Raw genomic sequence first — 20,564 nt, 5'->3', positions numbered from 1 at the left:
TTATAAAAATCAACTATCTACATCGTGTGGAAATATATATGTGAGCTTATATATATACATTGTTATTTGGGGCGCTGGTCACAGGTTGATTGACACAAACCGTCAGCTAGTCGCAGTCCCTCTTTATTACAAACGCCTACGCATACTAAATCTAATGGATTGGGATTTGTAGATTTAAAGGCTTAAGCACTTCACAAATTGTTGTACCCTAACGGTGAGTGTACACACACAATTGAGTAGTATGTTTCTCTGAAAAGTTTCTACAGTTTATCCGAGGAAGAGGGGGCGTTTTTGATATTAACATAGTCATATATATGTGCATTTAATTTAAGACAGCTGATATCTCGTTATTTAGATCGATGGAACAATGAATTTGTAACCAGCTAGTATTTCATACAAAGATCATTTACACAGATACACAGATACAACTTTCATTTGCTGGTGCCCAAGTAAGATAGGTTTGAGTGAAGCCTTGTATACCTTATCGGTATTGGTGTACTTAACCGTCTGTTATTTTTTCTTCGAAAACAATCGCGTACAGTATAAACACGTACCAAAACATGTACTGTACCCTAGAACTAAGCGTTTGAGATGCCAATGAAATGCACTGTCTGATATAAATGACTACAATGGCACAGGTCGATCTGATGAATCTGTTCAAATACAAACACTCAGCGATGTTTTCATGTAAATTCAACGTTTGCTTTTTTAGAGCGAGGTAGGATTATGGTTAAAACTACATTGTAATCCGACCTATGTATTACATGATGTCTACGAGCTTCCTTGTCTAATGCAAAAACAACACGCCCATCACATATATTCATCCATCGCGAGTTTACAGCACTCGTGATCGCGTACACCCACACCACTTGGTGCGTTCGCTTCAGTCCTAATTTCCTTCACTACAACCACCCGAACAGTCAGTCATCTGAGTACTTTCGACTGCCTTTGTTGAACAGGTTTTAGTCAACGAGAAAAACCATCCCGTACTCGGGATCTCGCACCGAGGCTGTAAGATGTAACCTTACTTTGTCTGTAGCGAACTTGAACCCAGTTGTGCGACCTCACATGAGACGGAACTGAGTGCGGCGATTGACCAATCAGCGTCGGCCTTCCTGGAAAGCCCCTCTTTGTTAGTACATGTGTGGGCTCGACACGCTCTCTGTTCAGTTTAGCGCTAGCTGTCGTTGAGAGAGGTCCGTGTTACAATGGCTCCACTGATTTCTGAGGATTTACCTTGTGCTCCGGAGAGTATTGACTTGTATAGAAGTGAACTGGAACTTAGAAAGCCCACTTCACTCTCTAAAGACACAGACAAGTGTGAAAAGTAAGTATCATCTTTTTCTTTTACTTTGTATTCATGTTAATGCAATGTGAACAGGTATGGGGACTTGTTTGCACGTTCAGCTGGTCTTAGTCACTGATTAATCACCGCAGCTATTTATATATGTTTTCCGCCCTGACAAAGTCTAGATCGTGATGTTAACTTAATTCGGCAATATTGCTCATTTTGCACATGCGGGTTACAAACTATGTCAATATTTGTATCGCCCTTTAACTACATTTGTGCATCAAATTTGGAATTAAGTCCGACGTTTTTATTTCGTAATGTTATAAGTCGACTTTAAACATGTAGATTTCTAACTGATGCGTTGTAATGTAGTTTTGTAAGTAATTTTCTCGCTGATGGTGCGTTATCAGCAAACGCAGATGTTACCGAGAACCAGCTGACACGCGGGCGGTACCGACTGACGCGAGCTCATCGTGTGACCGACTTGTGGTGTCTCATGATATGTCATGCGCTACCAAGCTAACTTTCAAATCATGGGTCCTAACTTGTGATTTAGGCCACATAAATCAGTGGTCATTGTGAACCACATACCATGTGCTTGTCAACATGTTTACGGAATCTTGCAACCAAGATCAAGCCGCTAGTTGTTTATTGAGGGGGAATTCCTTGAGCGATCAATACAATCAGTGGGCCGTTCGCAGTCTGAGTCAGGACATAGACAGGCGCGGCTGGGAGGAATTCCCCCTAAGTTTTCTTAGTGCAATTTCCACAGGCAAATATTTGCAATGCCCCAAATTCCATCGTCTAGACACTCCCTTTTATCCCGATAAGAGATGCTGGTGTCTCAATTGAATTGAAGTGTACTAGAAATAGTTTAAATTTGCCAACTCCTATGATAAAAACACTAAAGAAAAAAAAAATGTTATATAAGCAGATTATCTAATTATCAAGTTATGCTGATTACACAGATCATGATCATATTATGTGACATTCTTAGTATTTCTGATTTTTAAGACAATTTAATTTTAAATTTTGAAAATTTGATTGTGTATTAATTTATGAGTATTGTTTTCCAGGACCCCAGTAAGAGGAATCGGCTTTGACCTGGCCAATATAGTTCGCGAGGCCGTGAGAACTGGTCAAGCTACCCACGGGGTGTTCCAGTGTGCTGACCTGCTGACCACCAACCCAGACAATGTGATGCTGTGCATCTTACCAGATGCAAGTGACCACTGTGATGTCACAGTGCACATTCAACACACACTGATACAAGCCTTCTGCTGGGAAAACGACATTCAAATGATTAAGGTATGTAATCATAGTTTATAATTAATAATTTTATTAATTACTAATAATATTAAATATTCTAGACAAATTATTACATCCATGACCTGTTGAGTATGTGAGACCTGGTCGTGAAGTATAAATCTTTTCGTAAACGTTTACTAGGTCACGTAGATGTGTTACTTATCCGATCATAAACAATTCTTGGAAGGGAGGTATCCCTTAGCCATGTCCTGTTAGTCAATGAAACAGGACTGTTTACGCAACCCGGATGTTCATAGATAACAATGTCAAGGCCGTTGCGGTTAACCAATGAAGTAAATATGTTTATGTTGTATTTCAGGTTGACAGTGTTGACAAATTAGCTGTCCTTCTGAAAGTCAAATCTACAAATGATGCGGTTTGCGGACCTGTCTCGTGCGCTCTTATTCAGGTAAGCATTCTTCAATGTGATGATTACCGAACTAGATTCTTTGTGAATTTTTTGTCACTATGAATTATTCGAGGGTTAACAATATGTTTTATTTGTGCACTTTACTTGAAATTTAAATTTTTATTCCTTTTTTTTTTGCAGTTTCCATCTGGAGATCTTAGCCCTGAGATGGAACGGGTGTCCCAATACATTGATCACGTGACGTTTAGTGACGTTTATCCTAGACCTGTGATCCGACTTCCAGAATGAACTCCATACTCTGTGCAGCACTGCACCGAGTTCTAAACTGCCAGAATGCCTATTCTCTACATCTTCAAGAGGGATAGAGAACTTCAACCTTTGCGGGTACCTCAACTTGCAAAGTACCGAAAAAGGGCAGCCAGATTGGGTGAGAGGTGGAAGGGGGACCCATGACTTGAGATCGCCAAAGACCATATTGAATCATCCACTGTAATGACCGGGGGTCAGCAAAACCTGCCCAGGGGTCAACAAGAAGTTATGACCATCTGCTGCCAGGTGGACAACGAGCCCGGTCAAGATGCTGATGGGGTCAACCAAGAAGGTGGACAGCCAAAGGCAACACCTACACATGAATCACCTGCTTGTTAGGAGCTTTCTGTTAAACTGCCTGAAGGACTGACGGATGACTGACCAGGAGCACGGCCTGGCCAAGTGAGGGTCATCGATCACCCAACCAAGATGTCACTTCAAAGATTGACCAGGTAATTAGAATCATCTTCAATAAATCACGAAGCTACCTCCAGTTAATGACTGATATTGTATTAAAGGCTATTTTTCCTTCCAATTTAAATAATGAAGCTACACTCGGTGAATGCATAATAAAATATTGGCATCGTGTTCGTTCTTTGATTTTGCACCTGATGTCAACGTGCTTCACTCGGTAATGTTCTAAAATGCTACAATATGAAACTTGTGACTAACGTCTGCCTTGTCATATGCCATGTCATTTGGTATTTTCTATAACCTTTTCTTCGCTTTTCCAGGTAATACGTGTACACTGCCACCTCGCCGTGGGCGACCACACAATCCGTGGGTGACCAGAACCAGGTGAAAGGTCACAGCCTCGTGCAGCTGCCCCAGACAAGTCACGTGACGCTATGCATGTATCGTCTGCTCGTAAAGCCCGACTGGGGGCGGCGGGAAAAGACTTCCTCGTCGTATTAGCGGGCTTTAACCAAGTATTTCCTTTGTAACGGGAACTCCTAATATGGAAGTGCCACATTTTTCAACGTTGGAGGCACACTGATTGACTGTGACGACAAATTGAACTGTTATTACAATGAACAATGCTTACACGCATCTTTCGATTCCACCACCAGCAATCCCATATATAAATGAAGGATTGATATGTGTTCATTGTGGACCTGAATAATTTCTGTCTGTGCTACTTAGTATCGATAGTTTCAAATAAAATTTTGAAAAGAAGCTGATTTTATGTGTTCATTTACGTTTGCGAAATGTTCTGATGACAGTGATGTGGATCTGAGTAACAGTGGTGAATTGGCTTGGTTACCCTATTAGAAAATGGCGCACTTCGTAATTAGGATAGTCGCCATCCATACAACCCTAAAGAGGAACAAGGCGAATAACGGGATCGGGTGGTCAGGCTTGATGCATGTCATCGATCCCAATTGCGTGGATCGATGCTCATGATACCAGTCACTGGATTGTCCGGTCCAGACTCGATTATTTACAGACCGCCGTCGAATTATTGATTATTGATTACTGATTATTGCCGAGTGCGGCGTTAAGCAGCAAACAAACAAAACTAAACTAAAGAGGAACAAGCACATTCGAATCAATTCACTGAAAAACCACTTTGCCTGCTAACTCACGTTATTAATCAAGCAGTGATGATAACCTTAATTGCACACATTCCACGTCTCAATGTCAAGCCTTGCACTGATTGTCCCAAAATGGCCAATACGCTATATAGGCAGCAGAACGTTTATCATTCCATGTAGTGGCGTGTCGGGTGGTGTCTGGCATGTGCGTTACCCCACAGAAAAAGCAAAACCACATGACAGAAAAGCATGTATCGCCAGCTCTATACCGCATATTAAATCATGTGTGACTATATTTTAGTCCTGGGGTATTGTTTATGACAGTAACACTTGGATGCTCAGCATTCATATCACATTGTTACTTTCTGAGCGCATACATAGAGCATAGGCGACACATTGTTTACTTTCTGGAAGCATAGGCGATACATTGTTTACTTTCTGGGGGCATAGGCGACACATTGTTTACTTTCTGGGAGCATAGGTGACACATTGTTTGCTTTCTGGAAGCATAGGCGACGCATTGTGTACTTTCTGGAAGCATAGGTGAAACATCGTTTACTTTCTGGAAGCATAGGTGACACATTGTGTACTTTCTGGAAGCATAGGTGACACATTGTTTACTTTCTTGAAGCATAGGTGACACATTGTTTACTTTCTTGAAGCATAAGTGACACATTGTGTACTTACTGGAAGCATAGGCAACACATTGTGTACTTACTGGAAGCATAGGTGACACATTGTGTACTTACTGGAAGCATAGGCGACACATTGTGTACTTTCTGGAAGCATAGGTAACACATTGTTTACTTTCTGGGAGGATGCAAAACAAAGTGTCTACGTTTAGAGCGTAGACGACACATTGTGTACTTACTGGGAGCATAGACGACACATTGTTTACTTTCTGGGAGGATGCAAAACACAGTGTCTACGTTTTGAGCCTAGGCGACACATTGTTAACTTTCTGGAAGCATAGGTAACACAGTGTTTACTTTCTGGGAGGATGCAAAACACAGTGTCTACGTTTTGAGCGTAGGCGACACATTGTGTACTTACTGGGAGCCTAGGCGACACATTGTTAACTTTCTGGAAGCATAGGTAACACAGTGTTTACTTTCTGGGAGGATGCAAAACACAGTGTCTACGTTTTGAGCGTAGACGACGCATTGTTTACTCTCTGAGAGCCTGCACGAAACGCTGTCTTTTTTCTTAGAGCATACACAACATATTGTAACTTTCTTGGATCAGAAATAAGACATGATTTACTTTCTGATGGCAGTAAAGATATTTGGTCTACTTTCTCAGGAAAAACATGTGATGCACGAGTAGGGTAAGGGTTGATAACAAAAGGTGATTGATTATGTTGCGAACGAAGAGATTGTGTTTAGAAACAAGGTAAACTATATACACCTATTGAAATACATGAAGTTAAATAATAAGCCCAATAACGCTTATCGGCGGGGTATGATACCTTCTAATTGTCAGTTCATTGAGTTCATGGTACAATCTCAGTCAAGCACCATATATAGTCATCTCAATAGAAATTGAATACGGATGTCACAAAACGGACATCATCTAGACATGCTGAGAATTACGTTGCCAGGAAACTGATTAAACCAAACACATACATTTCCCGATAAGCAACTTAACAGCAAACGGAGATGCTTTTAATTTCGACAGTTAGGTCCCTACTAAAACAATAAGGAACAAAATGTACAGGATGTTAGCTATTAAAATGTACCTTTGTTCGATCGACATGGGGAAAATACAGCAAGCATGTGATAATTATGGGTCGGGTCCTTCAAGGTATAATTAATATGCCAACTTGAAATTGATTGTTGTGATTGAATTCTTAAAACCTTGTTAAACCGGACAGTTGACATTCGAGGATAAACGCCCGACCTCATAATTTGCCTACAGAAGTTCAGCTCCGGGCGTATGAGTTCATGAAATTGTGATTAGAGAAGTATACATTTAGTTAACAGCAAACGGAGATTCTTTTAATTTCGACAGGTATAGAATATACACTACATGTGTTACTCGTACCAGGAAGGGCAAGACACCTTTAGTGAATTATAACAATGGTACCTCGTCACATGGTCATTCAAAATGAACAAATAATACCGTCAATGAATGCTCTTTTTGGTACAAGAACATGCAATCACCCCATTCAGTATTTTGACAACGCCGTCTCAATAACAAGCAAACTGTAAGCCTATTTCACTAAGATGCAATTGATATGTATAAAAACAACCTGTTTTGCAAGTATTTCAACCTACAGCACAATAGCCCTCTAACGACGGCATTGGGGTGTAATCACGTTTCGAAGGACTCGCTCAATGCAAAACAACACATGCTGTATCGATAGTTCACCATGCATCAAATGACACGATAGACAATAGATTGTCTTAATATCAGACCTTGAGGCAACACAACTGTTACGCTAATTAAGAGATACTTATACCTAGCGTTTGTAATTAGGCGAATTAATCTGGTAGCAAGGTTGTTGGGCGGTTGACGCCCATCGCGATCGGTAAGCCGATACCGAAACTGAATGAGCGAAGAGCACTATTGGGATCATTAGTGCAAAAGATTATGTTTGACTTCGTATTGTCCTCCTGTTAAAAAAGGATCGGACAGTTGGCGCGAAGCAAAGGAACTTACAGATTACAATAAAAAACTCGTTCATCCAGACGGTGTGAATATGTCCTGATTGACGAATTGTTAGTTTTGAGCAATGCCCTTCATAAACATGTAGACGTCACGCCAGGAAAGAAACATTTCTGGCTTAACACGTCAATTTAACAGCTATTAGCAGGTTTTGTTCACAATTATCACAGGATGAAGATGACGTTTTTATTTCAAAGCAGCTTAAAAAACGACAAGCCGTGAAGATCAAGGTAAGAATGGGTCTTCAGCAACCCATGCTTGCCGTAAAAGGCGACTAACGGGATCGGGTGGTCAGACTCACTGACTTGGTTGATGCAGGTCATCGTATTCGAATTGCGTAGATTGATGTTCATGATGTCAGTCACCGGATTGTCTGATCCAGACTCGATTAAACAACAAACAAAAAAGGACACCGTTAGCACTAAATGATAAATGTCAGTTGATCATATATGTGAGTATAGTTTTAATCGCGTTGAACAATTTTTCAGTAATATGACAACGGAGGACATCAGAAATAGACTTCACACATTGTACACATGAGGGAATCAAACCCGGGTCTTCGGAGTGATGAGCGAACGCTTTAACCTCTAGGCTACCCCACTACCCCGTTGGTCATATCAACCATGTAGTAGTTGTATATAGTGGACTTCATATAGAAGAAGAAGCTAATTTATTTCTTGCCCCACTTTTGCATGCAATGTGTAATTGTTACACAAATGGATACTTCGGTATTATGTAACCGTTAGTGATAAACTGTTATTTAGTCATCGCGCACATTGTCATAGTAAGCGAGACTCGTCGTTCTCCGAGAGAAACGCGGTGACACATTTTCTACGTCCTCTTAGGTCGCCTGCAGCAGTTAAACCAGGAAGGAACTGACACAGTGATGAATGAAATTTACATGTCACCGATTCTAGGAAGAATCCCTTATCATATATCCTATTTGTTCTTACTCGTGAATGAATCGATGAACCTAACGTTTGAGCTATTTTTTGAAATGTCACAATTTTCTCTCTACAAAATGTCAGTTTTATGACGCTGTAATTAGTGTCATATCTACTGTTATTAACTTATCTGATTTCAAACACGATCGGAGAAGGATACCGAGTGTGAATTATACAAATGCACGTTTATCTAGCATATTGATCTACCCCTCGGGTGGCCTAAACATCTACGATGAAATGGACACCCAAGGGGAGATAACTCCAATTGTATGTGCTAAACGGTTAATCAATAAGACATTTGATATTTGACACTTGCTATTGTCACTATATCATTCAGATTTGAACAGCCTCAGGGAAGTGTTATGGTGAAGCGAGACTAACGGAATTTACCATCAATTGTTTTCTAATACTCCACATAAAAAAACATATAATAAACATTTCCCTGTGCAATGACAAAAATGGCAATTAGCAAACGGAAATCTGCAATCTTCAATCTTTAAATATAATTTACACTTTTGTTTGATTTCAATAAAATGTAGCTAAACAGGCGGTATGTACTTTGGAAAATCCATCACGTGGTCTATTGTTTCGACATTATTAGACCCTTCATCCCTGTTTCCACGTTACACCAAGTGTATTTTGGGCCGGTTAAAGCGTTCGCTCGCCACGCGGAAGTCCCGAGTTCTATTCCTAATATTGGCTCTCTCGTCCATTCTTCAATCCCCTTTCGTGATATGCTGTAATATGATAAAAGTGGCGTAACAATACACTCACTCGAGTCTTTTTCACATTCGTACTTTTTACCATTTTGCTACAAATAATGATTACGAAGGCAGTATGGGGTTTAACGTCGCGTCCAGGGTTATTGTACTTATAAAGCGACGTGCATGCACGTGTGTGTGTGTGTGTGTGTGTGTGTGTGTGTGTGTGTGCTTGTGCTAGCCCGGACTGATGCCGATTTTATAGAGCTGGCCCAGAGCTGAGTTACCATGCCGCAGTTTAACATGAATACCCCCATCCAGTATACTGACTCCGAGCCGACCAGTCCTTGTTCTAGCCCCTTTTTGCCGAGTGCCACTCAGGGTAACAACAAGTACCATCTTTTAACGATTCTTGGTATGACGCAGCCGGGGTTCGAACCCCGGACCTTCCGCGCTCCAGGAAGGCGCTCTACCACTAGACCACGGAGGCGGTCGTCTATTTACAAAGTAATCGTGGGCGTTTTATTGGGCTCAAATTACAAACTTCATCAAAACTGTTATTTCATAACTACATAGTATACTGACAGCTATCTTAAACTGTAACAATGACACAGTGAGGTTGTGGGGTAGCCTAGAGGTTGAAGCGTTCGCTTGTCACGCCGACGTCCCGGGTTCCATTCTCATAATATATGTAAACCCATTTCTGGTGTCCCCCGCCGTGATATTGCTTAAATATTGTTAAAAGCGGCGTAAAACCATACTCACTCACTCACTGAGGTCATACAAAGTTTTAGATAAGCTGTATTACTTCACTACGGAACCTCGTTATTCCGGACAATGCCGTCATGAGAGAACGGTTTAATGAGGCTAAATAACATTACATGAGATCATTCTTCTGTCAGTATCGTGATGGGTTTCCGACCCAAGCGTTCAAATGTCCCTGAGGAGCTTACTCTTCTTCACAATAGATAATATGTTCGACGCGTGTCTCAGTGTAGGTAATGACACTCTCGGCAATTGCTCAATACAATATGGTGTAGGAAGTCCCCCTTCCCATCTACTTCCTTGTGCTGGCAGTGAGATAACCCCTTCGGCGATTTGCCACAACTCTCTTCCCCGTGTCACACTTTAAACAATATGCTCTCAAGGGATGTTCTCAGCCCCCGAGACACCCCACGGCACAGATCTACCTCCGGGCTTTTAACGTGACTGTTATATTGGATGCCTTGTATCGCGTTATCTGAGTGTCATACTGCGCGAGTTTGAATTGTCCTTGATGAAATGAATTACACCCTATTGATTGATTGCTATCGACAGCGGCCACCCACTGAGGATCAGCAACGTTGTAGTAATTGTGGATGCGTGGGTCACAGACTTGTCGCAATATCTGCCGTGTTCGCATATTCGCCAGAAGACACAGGCTGGTTGAAATTGAAACCAACTAACTAAAACTCGGATCGGCGGTTTAGATGCGGATTCAGAATTTAACCCGTGAAGATCCGGGTTAGAATAGGTCTTCCGCAACCCATGCATGCCGTTAAGGCGACGATGCTTGTCGTAAGAGGCGACTAACGGGATCGGGTGGTCAGGCTCGATGACTTGGTTGATGCATGTCATCTCATCCCAATTGCTTAGCTCGATGCTCATGATGTCAATCTCTGGATTGTCTGGTCGAGACCGCCGTCAATATAGCTGGAATATTGCTGATTATGTCGTTAAACAACAAACACACATCAGAATTTTGAAGAAAGTTCACACCCAAAGACGTCAAGATGACATAAAAAGATAGATGGACCGTCACAGGTTGATAAGAATGGCATCTAAAGAAATGGTGGGGTGGGGTATACGCCCCTGCACCCTCTCTAGAACCTGCAGTGCAATTATAATCTGCCAACATTTCAAATTTATTAACGAATTCTATGCTGTATGGTCGTCAATAGACACCGAAATATACAAAACGCCCATACTTTAGTAAATGAGACAGTTGAAATAAAGAACTATTCATATAAATAGGTCCGCATGTTTTCTCAAGCCTGTGCAGATTAGCGACTATATAATGACTTTCTTTATCAGTGGAGCAAGAAACGAGTACAACCCGGAAGACGCGATAGCTGTTAACAGCATCTCCAATCGAAGTGTTTTCCTGGTGGTTGCGACCTTGGTCTCCAGGAGACGGCGCCGTGAATGCGTACATTGAGTAAACCATATGCCCACGGAGCCATGAAGGGAGACCGACGTTTTCACAGCAAGCATATTGATAATTTTCAATGTATATTTTTACATTATCTCCTTGAACTAATTGAAATATAAAGTTTAATCCGTTATAACATTATACATTTTCATATGCTGACGGCGTCGCTGTAAATTGATGTCGAGAAAAGCCGACCTTGAATTAAAGCCTCCGGCTGTACGTGTTTGTAAATAGCTAACTCATGCTTTGTAAAAAAACACAAACTGCTGAGATAAACGTTTACATAAGTGTCAAACTGACTGCCTTTTTTTAGATTTCTATATGCATAAACATTGAAACCTCACAACTCCAGACTCTCTTAATCCGGAAACTCCACATACCAGACGATCTTGTTCAGAACAAACATGACATTACTCATACAAATGATTCGTTAATTCGGAAATTTGTTAATCCAAACGATTTTATGAGGAGCAGTACCATCCGGACTATCGTGGTTTCAGCTGTGTTATTGAGAATACTGATGTTGAATAAACCCTGTTTCAACAGGGATGTCCACTGGAGAATCAGAAAGACAAAACAGGGAAAAAGAAAGAACAAATAAATTACCGAAATCGGGAACCTTTAAAAAAAAGACTATGTTCCCCTTTTCGGTACCCATTCCAGGTTAGGCCTAGACGTTGTTATCATTGCCATGTGTGGAACTTTGGCATTGTCTCTGTGTAATAAGGATAATCATTATCTGCCAGGTTGGTGATTTACATTACATAGTTAAAGCTTGCAGACAAAATATTTTTAAAAACTTTCACAGCCTGTCAATTGTCTCGAATCTCTCTTTAAACCTAACGTGGGCATAAGTTAACATCAATCTAAGTGGAAAGGTGACACCATCAGGAAGTCATCTGGTACACGGATGTGCTACTGAGCGTGAGCGTGTAGATTTTTTCATGCATATTGCGGCACATAATCGCAAGGAAGCATATTAGTGCCACATTCTAAAAAAATGTATCATCTACGTAGATACAAGTATTATCTACGTTGATGATAAATTTTTTTAGAATGTGGCACTAATACGCTTCCATATCATCAGCAAACTACGACGTTACCTAACATCTGTGAAGCCAAGAACACTGTTGCAAGCCCACGTGATAACCCGTCTGGATTATGCTAATTCCCTGTTGTATGGCATCCCGCCTTCGCTGCTTCATCGTCTTCAGGTCTGTCAGAATACAGCAGCCAGAATCAGAACAAGGTGACCAAGACGACAGCACATCATGACCAGTCTTCAGAGGGCTGCACTGGATACTGTTGCAAACCAAATCACGTTCCAACTGCTCACTGTCACCATCATCAACAAGTGCCCGAAACCTCCACATCCAAATATACCTAAACGGTCCTCAACTGCACGTTCCACCACTATCTCTGATGTCACAAATCAAGGAAATGTCAGTAAACATCAAATCAACAAAACTCAATAAAAAAGCTTCTTTTAATTTGCAGCATCCGTACTCTTGAACAAACTCCACATCTCAATAAATCTTCTGGCCTTTCGTCGAAAACAGCGTTAGTCCCGTGTAGAGAGACTACTGCAAGAACATGTCGACATAGCATGAGGCAGATACCGAGGTGGACATACCATTCTTGACCACAGTGGAACCGTTAGTGCCACTCTACGTTTCTGTAAATGATTTTCATGCAAAGCGCCTGTGGGTGCCTGTGACATTCGGCGTTACATAAAACGATAATGCTACATATGGAAGAGATAGAATGGTATGCTACATATGGAAGAGATGGAATGGTATGCTACATATGAAAGAGATAGAATGGTATGCTACATATGAAAGAGATAGAATGGTATGCTACATATGGAAGAGATAGAATGGTATGCTACATATGAAAGAGATAGAATGGTATGCTACATATGGAAGAGATAGAATGGTATGCTACATATGGAAGAGATAGAATGGTATGCTACATATGAAAGAGATAGAATGGTATGCTACATATGTACGATATAGTGGTATGCTACATATAGAAGATATAGAACGGTATGCTACATATGGAAGAGAAAAAATGATATGCTACATATGAAAGAGATAGAATGGTATGCTACATATGTAAGATATAGTGGTATGCTACATGTGTAAGCGATATAATGGTATGCTACATATGAAAGATATAGAATGGTATGCTCAATATGGAAGAGATAGAATGGTATGCTACATCTGTAAGATATAGTGGTATGCTACATGTGTAAGAGATATAATGGTATGCTACATATGAAATATATAGAATGGTAAGCTCCATATGGAAGAGATAGAATGGTATGCTCTATATGGAAGAGATAGAATGGTATGCTACATATATAACATATAGTGGTATGCTACATGTGTAAGAGATATAATGGTATGCTACATATATAACATATAGTGGTATGCTACATATGGAAGAGATAGAATGGTATGCTTCAAATGGAAGAGATAGAATGGTTTGCTACATATGGAAGAGATAGAATTGTATGCTACATATGAAAGATATAGAATGGCAATCCCCATATGGAAGAGATAGAATGGTATGCTACATATGGAAGAGATAGAATGTAATGCTATCTATGGAAGAGATAGAATGGTAAGCTCCATATGGAAGAGATAGAATGGTATGCTCCATACGGAAGAGATAGAATGGTATGCTCCATATGAAAGATATAGAATGGTATGCTCCATATGGAAGAGATAGAATGGTATGCTACATTTGAAAGATATAGAATGGTAAGCTCCATATGGAAGAGATATAATGGTATGCTACATATGCAAGAGATAGAATGGTATGCTACATATGTACGATATAGTGGTATGCTACATATAGAAGATATAGAACGGTATGCTACATATGGAAGAGAAAAAATGATATGCTACATATGAAAGAGATAGAATGGTATGCTCCATATGGAAGAGATAGAATGGTATGCTGCATATGAAAGATATAGAATGGTAAGCTACATATGGAAGATATAGAATGTAATGCTACATATGGAAGAGATAGAATGGTATGCTACATATGGAAGAGATAGAATGGTATGCTCCATATGGAAGAGATAGAATGGTATGCTCCATATGGAAGAGATAGAATGGTATGCTACATATGGAAGATATAGAATGTAATGCTACATATGGAAGAGATAGAATGGTATGCTACATATGGAAGAGATAGAATGGTAAGCTCCATATGAAAGATATAGAATGTAATGCTACATATGACAGAGATAGAATGGTATGCTACATATGGAAGAGATAGAATGGTAAGCTCCATATGGAAGAGATAGAATGGTATGCTCCATACGGAAGAGATAGAATGGTATGCTCCATATGAAAGATATAGAATGGTAAGCTCCATATGGAAGAGATAGAATGGTATGCTACATTTGAAAGATATAGAATGGTAAGCTCCATATGGAAGAGATAGAATGGTATGCTACATATGGAAGAGATAGAATGGTATGCTACATATGTACGATATAGTGGTATGCTACATATAGAAGATATAGAACGGTATGCTACATATGGAAGAGAAAAAATGATATGCTACATATGAAAGAGATAGAATGGTATGCTCAATATGGAAGAGATAGAATGGTATGCTACATATGGAAGAGATAGAATGGTATGCTGCATATGAAAGATATAGAATGGTAAGCTACATATGGAAGATATAGAATGTAATGCTACATATGGAAGAGATAGAATGGTATGCTACATATGGAAGAGATAGAATGGTATGCTCCATATGGAAGAGATAGAATGGTATGCTCCATACGGAAGAGATAGAATGGTATGCTACATATGGAAGATATAGAATGTAATGCTACATATGGAAGAGATAGAATGGTATGCTACATATGGAAGAGATAGAATGGTAAGCTCCATATGAAAGATATAGAATGTAATGCTACATATGACAGAGATAGAATGGTATGCTACATATGGAAGAGATAGAATGGTAAGCTCCATATGGAAGAGATAGAATGGTATGCTCCATACGGAAGAGATAGAATGGTATGCTCCATATGAAAGATATAGAATGGTAAGCTCCATATGGAAGAGATAGAATGGTATGCTACATTTGAAAGATATAGAATGGTAAGCTCCATATGGAAGAGATAGAATGGTATGCTACATATGGAAGAGATAGAATGGTATGCTACATATGTACGATATAGTGGTATGCTACATATAGAAGATATAGAACGGTATGCTACATATGGAAGAGAAAAAATGATATGCTACATATGAAAGAGATAGAATGGTATGCTCAATATGGAAGAGATAGAATGGTATGCTACATATGGAAGAGATAGAATGGTATGCTGCATATGAAAGATATAGAATGGTAAGCTACATATGGAAGATATAGAATGTAATGCTACATATGGAAGAGATAGAATGGTATGCTACATATGGAAGAGATAGAATGGTATGCTCCATATGGAAGAGATAGAATGGTATGCTCCATACGGAAGAGATAGAATGGTATGCTACATATGGAAGATATAGAATGTAATGCTACATATGGAAGAGATAGAATGGTATGCACCATATGGAAGAGATAGAATGGTAAGCTCCATATGAAAGATATAGAATGTAATGCTACATATGACAGAGATAGAATGGTATGCTACATATGGAAGAGATAGAATGGTATGCTACATATGGAAGAGATAGATTGGTATGCTGCATATGAAAGATATAGAATGGTAAGCTACATATGGAAGATATAGAATGTAATGCACCATATGGAAGAGATAGAATGGTATGCTACATATGGAAGAGATAGAATGGTATGCTCCATATGTAAGAGATAGAATGGTATGCTCCATACGGAAGAGATAGAATGGTATGCTACATATGGAAGATATAGAATGGTATGCTACATATGGAAGAGATAGAATGGTATGCTACATATGAAAGATATAGAATGTAATGCTACATATGAAAGAGATAGAATGGTATGCTACATATGGAAGAGATAGAATGGTATGCTATATATGGTAGATGAGATGATGGGTATGTTGGAGAGGTGAAAGATGAAGACGAAGATGAAAGTGGTGAGTCAGTTGCGGGCATTGCATTGTTATGCTTTACATTTGCCGACGACACAAAACATCATTCAATCGATCACAAAACACGACATTCCCTTATTTAGGTAGACAGTTGACCTGTCTTTGCATGTGTTTATGATGGTCGCCACCGGTGGGATAGGATACTTACCACTAAACTTACAGCTAATGTGAATAACCGCTAGTTCATTAATGTCCGTAAAATGATGTTTAATCCCTGCTCTAGACAGCGACAATTGATGCTCGTGTGCAATAAGTGTTCTTATTTAATTATCACGCCCATTGTACCATGCATGCAGTGTAATTTTCAGCGCTATCCCAGTACGAGGTCGTACCCGGAAGTCACGTGTGACCTCCCGCGACACCGGGAACTCTTTCTGGAGAAGGGACAGAAGTTTCCTCCTAAGACGTCCAACAACTTGAAACCTCCACTCGGTGTGCAGGGGAAGGAGGAGAAGGAAGGTGTTTTATTGATTGTCAAGTTGGTTAGTTTCGCTTTCTTCTGCTGTTCCATAAAGGTTCTGACAATTTTTAAGGAAGGAATCGGGACCGGTATTTCCGTTAAGGACATATTTAGGATTGGTGCCTTAACTCATTTTTTAATAATAATCTTTATACATCTACAGGGATGGTTTCCTGGGTATTTAAGAACAAAGTCCTTCTAAAAGGAAACTCACCTGTGTCCTATACCCGGCATCAAGGAAGAATGAATACAAAGCTATCTCTAATTTTCGTTTCATGCATTATCGTTTAAGGAAAACCTTCCCGATCAGGACAAGCGGAATCTTCTAGTGGACCGTACCTCTATCAGCTAGAAATACCACATTCAATTCGTTCCCCAAAGTACAACTTTCTATTTTAGCTAAATCCGTTCCGTGCATCTTTCTTATCCGAAATTGAAATCTGTGCGTAATCCTTTCTACAAAAATACACATCCAATAAATTTAATGAGACAGGCTGCATTTGGAAACAATGCTAAATATATATTTCAAGGGTTGTCATTATTCATTAAGATACTGTAACACACGAAACGTTTTTTTTAACCAATTTACCCACATCGGTCTGAAACTCTGTACAGAAACAAAAGATCAGTGACGTTAAAAGTTATTCCCTACGTCAGCACTGCATGCGACATGAACGACAGCTCTCGCATATACGTAGAACCGCTATCACATTCACGTATTTATACATCCATTAGTCCTGCAGAGGACGCGCGAGCTACAGTGAGACCATTGCAATAGGAAAGCAAAATCGATATCTCTTTTAAGTTATAGTTCTAACATGTAAAGCCGTTGTAAATATACCTGCATGTCTTTTTTTAAAGTTTAAGTAAAGTACGTGGATCGATCTCTTTTGGTGGAACAGGTAATATGGAATACGGGAGCGTCGAGGGTGAGGCGAAGTTGAAAAGCCTACAACTGTGATGCGTGTCTATTTATGTTATCTATGCTGTATGTAAACGCTGTAAACTTGAGCGTCATATATGTTATTTGTAGCGTCACACGATGGATGTTTTGCGTAGTGAAAAAACATCTTGTTGATCATCCGCGATTTATCCAAACGCATGGTACTTGCATGTGTGTTTTCGCTAAATGTATAGGTAAACGTACTATTGTGAAAACAATCATGAGCTTCTATTTGTTTGTAAAACCTGTCGACAGGCAGATATAATCATAATATTTGTATTTGTCCTGTGTGTATACAGCGTACATAATTATCACGATAACTCGAAGTATATGTTAAATATCATGTTTTTATTCATGAAGTACCATACACACAGGTCCACATAAATAACAATATTTTCCTTATAACATTTTTACTATCAATAATTTGTGTTTATGATATAAAAATCAAGTAATCATACCTTTCGTCTTGTTGATCGTAAATGTACCCATTGCTTCGGGACTAATTAGGGGCGGTCGGGTAGCCTAGTGGTTAAAGCGTTCGCTCGTCACGCCGAAGACCCGGGTTCGATTCCCGACATGGGTACAATGTGTGAAGCCCATTTCTGGTGACCCCCGCCGTGATATTGCTGGAATATTGCTAAAAGCGGCGTAAAACCATACTCACTCACTCACTCGGGACTAATTAGATTCAACCAGTGTTAAACAAGTACAACGTAGGGCATAAAATGCAATCAAGGACGAAAATACAATATGGGTGCCAGAAGACACACAAAAGACATGTGTTTTGCTATAGCACACAACTATGAGAGGACAAGAGGTTCATTGTAGCATTCTAGGTACGTCATCGTTGAAGCTAATTATTTAATTTAATTTAATTTATTGATTCATTCAAGAGTCAAAGCATTTTAATGAGTATAATTTACGAGGTATTGATGGTACATGTATTCTGATATGCGGTGGGGAATTTAAAATTTCGATTGTTGATAAAAATACTTTAGAATAAAAAATGCAAACTTGATGATTTTCATCTCTGTTTGAATTGTCATGCATTATTTCCAACGTTCTTGTTTTAGATGCGTTAAGTAGAAAAGGTATACGTACAATGGAAAGTCTGCATGCACTAGGCACGTCTAATGCCGGTTGAATAGTACTAGCCCACTGAGATACCAGTAGTTTAACATGAACACCCCATTCAGACACAGTACTAGGTGGTCATGCTCGCTGACATGGTTGATCGTATCCCAATTTCGTGACCCTTGAAGATCCGGCGTAGAATAGGTCTTCAGCAACCCATACTTGCCGTAAAAGGCGACTATGCCTGTCGTGAGAGGCGACTAACGGGATCGGGTGGTCAGGCTCTCTGACTTGGTTGATGCATGTCATTGATCCCAATTGCGTGGATCGATGCTCATGATGCCAATCACTGCATTGTCTGGTCCAGACTCGATTATTTACAGACCGCCGTCATATTGCTTGAATATTGCTGAGTGCGGCGTAAAACAACAAACCAACAAACAAATATGCTGTCAATCAGAGTACGGCGTACAACAACAAGCAAACCAACAAAACAAATATGCTGTCAATCACTGGATTGTCCACATTCTTTTATTTACAGACCGCTGTCATATAGCTGGAGGAATATTGCCGAGTGCGGCGTTAAACAACATACAAACCAACAAACAAATATCAAATTGTAAGATTGTAGAATGTTTATTGCGATTTTAATTATCACTAAACTTCTGTTTCAGAAGACATCGAAACAGACCAGTATAAATTATGTTAGCAGGTAACATGCTTTCAATTCAAACAGGAACGATCAATTAATGTGGACGCGGAAGATGGACTTTCTTTGTGAGGCGGATGTATAACCAAATCCACCAATCGCAATGCCCTGGGGCTCTTATCAACCAATGGGATGTGTTCCCTTTCTTTACCTGGGATCTTCCTCATGTAATAAACATAAATTATATGTTTTTTCAATCATATTCATATTGGAAAGAAGGCCAAACAAACACTACTGCAAAGTGCATCTAAACTGCCGGCGAGTGAGTGAGTGTTTTCGCCGCTTTTAGAAATATTCCAGCAATACCACGGCGAAGAACACTAGAAGTGATCTCCACTCATTGTAGTGACGTGTGAAATCGAACCCGGGTATTCGGCGTGAAGAGCGAACGCTTTAACCTCCAGGCTACCCCACCACCCATGCATACAGTTAAATGATACATTTAATAAAATAAACCTTGATTTTGTTCATCAAGATGTATCTCGAATAGTGGTAGTATTGTCTTTATTCAAATGTATTGTAGGCTTTCCCGACCAATAACCGGCCACTGGCTCATAATACACTGCACTGTTGAAGTTCAACGATCACATTAACATGTTTAACAAAGACTGTCTAAGACACATGGCTTTAACAATGAACACAGATATATGCTTTACATTTGTTTGATGGACAGATGATAAAATTTGTTAAATTTTTGCCTTGTTGGAAACTTGAATATTTTATTGGTATACGTGTGTCCTCTGGAACTCTTACACACATTACCAATGGCCATTCGTTTTGAGTTTTTTTGGTCACAAAATGTATTCAAATCATCAACATTGTTTTTTGTAGATGTGATCACATTAGGCATTACCTACGAGATTAACGCATTCATGTATTCCACAGAAACGTGCCCATACTTTTGATGAAACATTAAAAAATATACCTGCACCAACACGTGTTTGCAAAA

General features: G+C 39.7%; 2 protein-coding genes across 2 annotated transcripts in view; both read left to right on the top strand.

Moving 5' to 3' along the window:
• The window catches only part of LOC124143501 (growth arrest and DNA damage-inducible protein GADD45 alpha-like), a 41,349-nt gene extending 29,841 nt beyond the window's left edge, over positions 1-11,508 (top strand). Inside the window, exon 4 of the mRNA XM_048400158.1 lies at positions 11,199-11,508. Within this exon, the coding sequence (XP_048256115.1) occupies positions 11,199-11,243 (45 nt within the window). The 3' untranslated portion in view covers positions 11,244-11,508. The remainder of the gene's footprint in view (positions 1-11,198) is intronic.
• On the top strand, positions 1,143-4,454 carry LOC124140601 (growth arrest and DNA damage-inducible protein GADD45 gamma-like). The gene is made up of 5 exons (XM_046508251.2): positions 1,143-1,327; positions 2,368-2,599; positions 2,919-3,008; positions 3,150-3,730; positions 4,013-4,454. Exons 1-4 carry the CDS (start codon positions 1,209-1,211, stop codon positions 3,255-3,257), a joined length of 549 nt encoding a protein of 182 aa, XP_046364207.2. The 5' UTR covers positions 1,143-1,208; the 3' UTR covers positions 3,258-3,730; positions 4,013-4,454.
• Positions 11,509-20,564: the final 9,056 nt, after the last annotated feature.

This window comes from Haliotis rufescens, unplaced genomic scaffold (genome assembly GCF_023055435.1).
Source record: "Haliotis rufescens isolate VD_foot unplaced genomic scaffold, xgHalRufe1.0.p SCAF_2, whole genome shotgun sequence".
Taxonomy (NCBI): Eukaryota; Metazoa; Mollusca; class Gastropoda; order Lepetellida; family Haliotidae; genus Haliotis; species Haliotis rufescens.
This window is presented reverse-complemented; position numbering and strand designations above follow the sequence as displayed.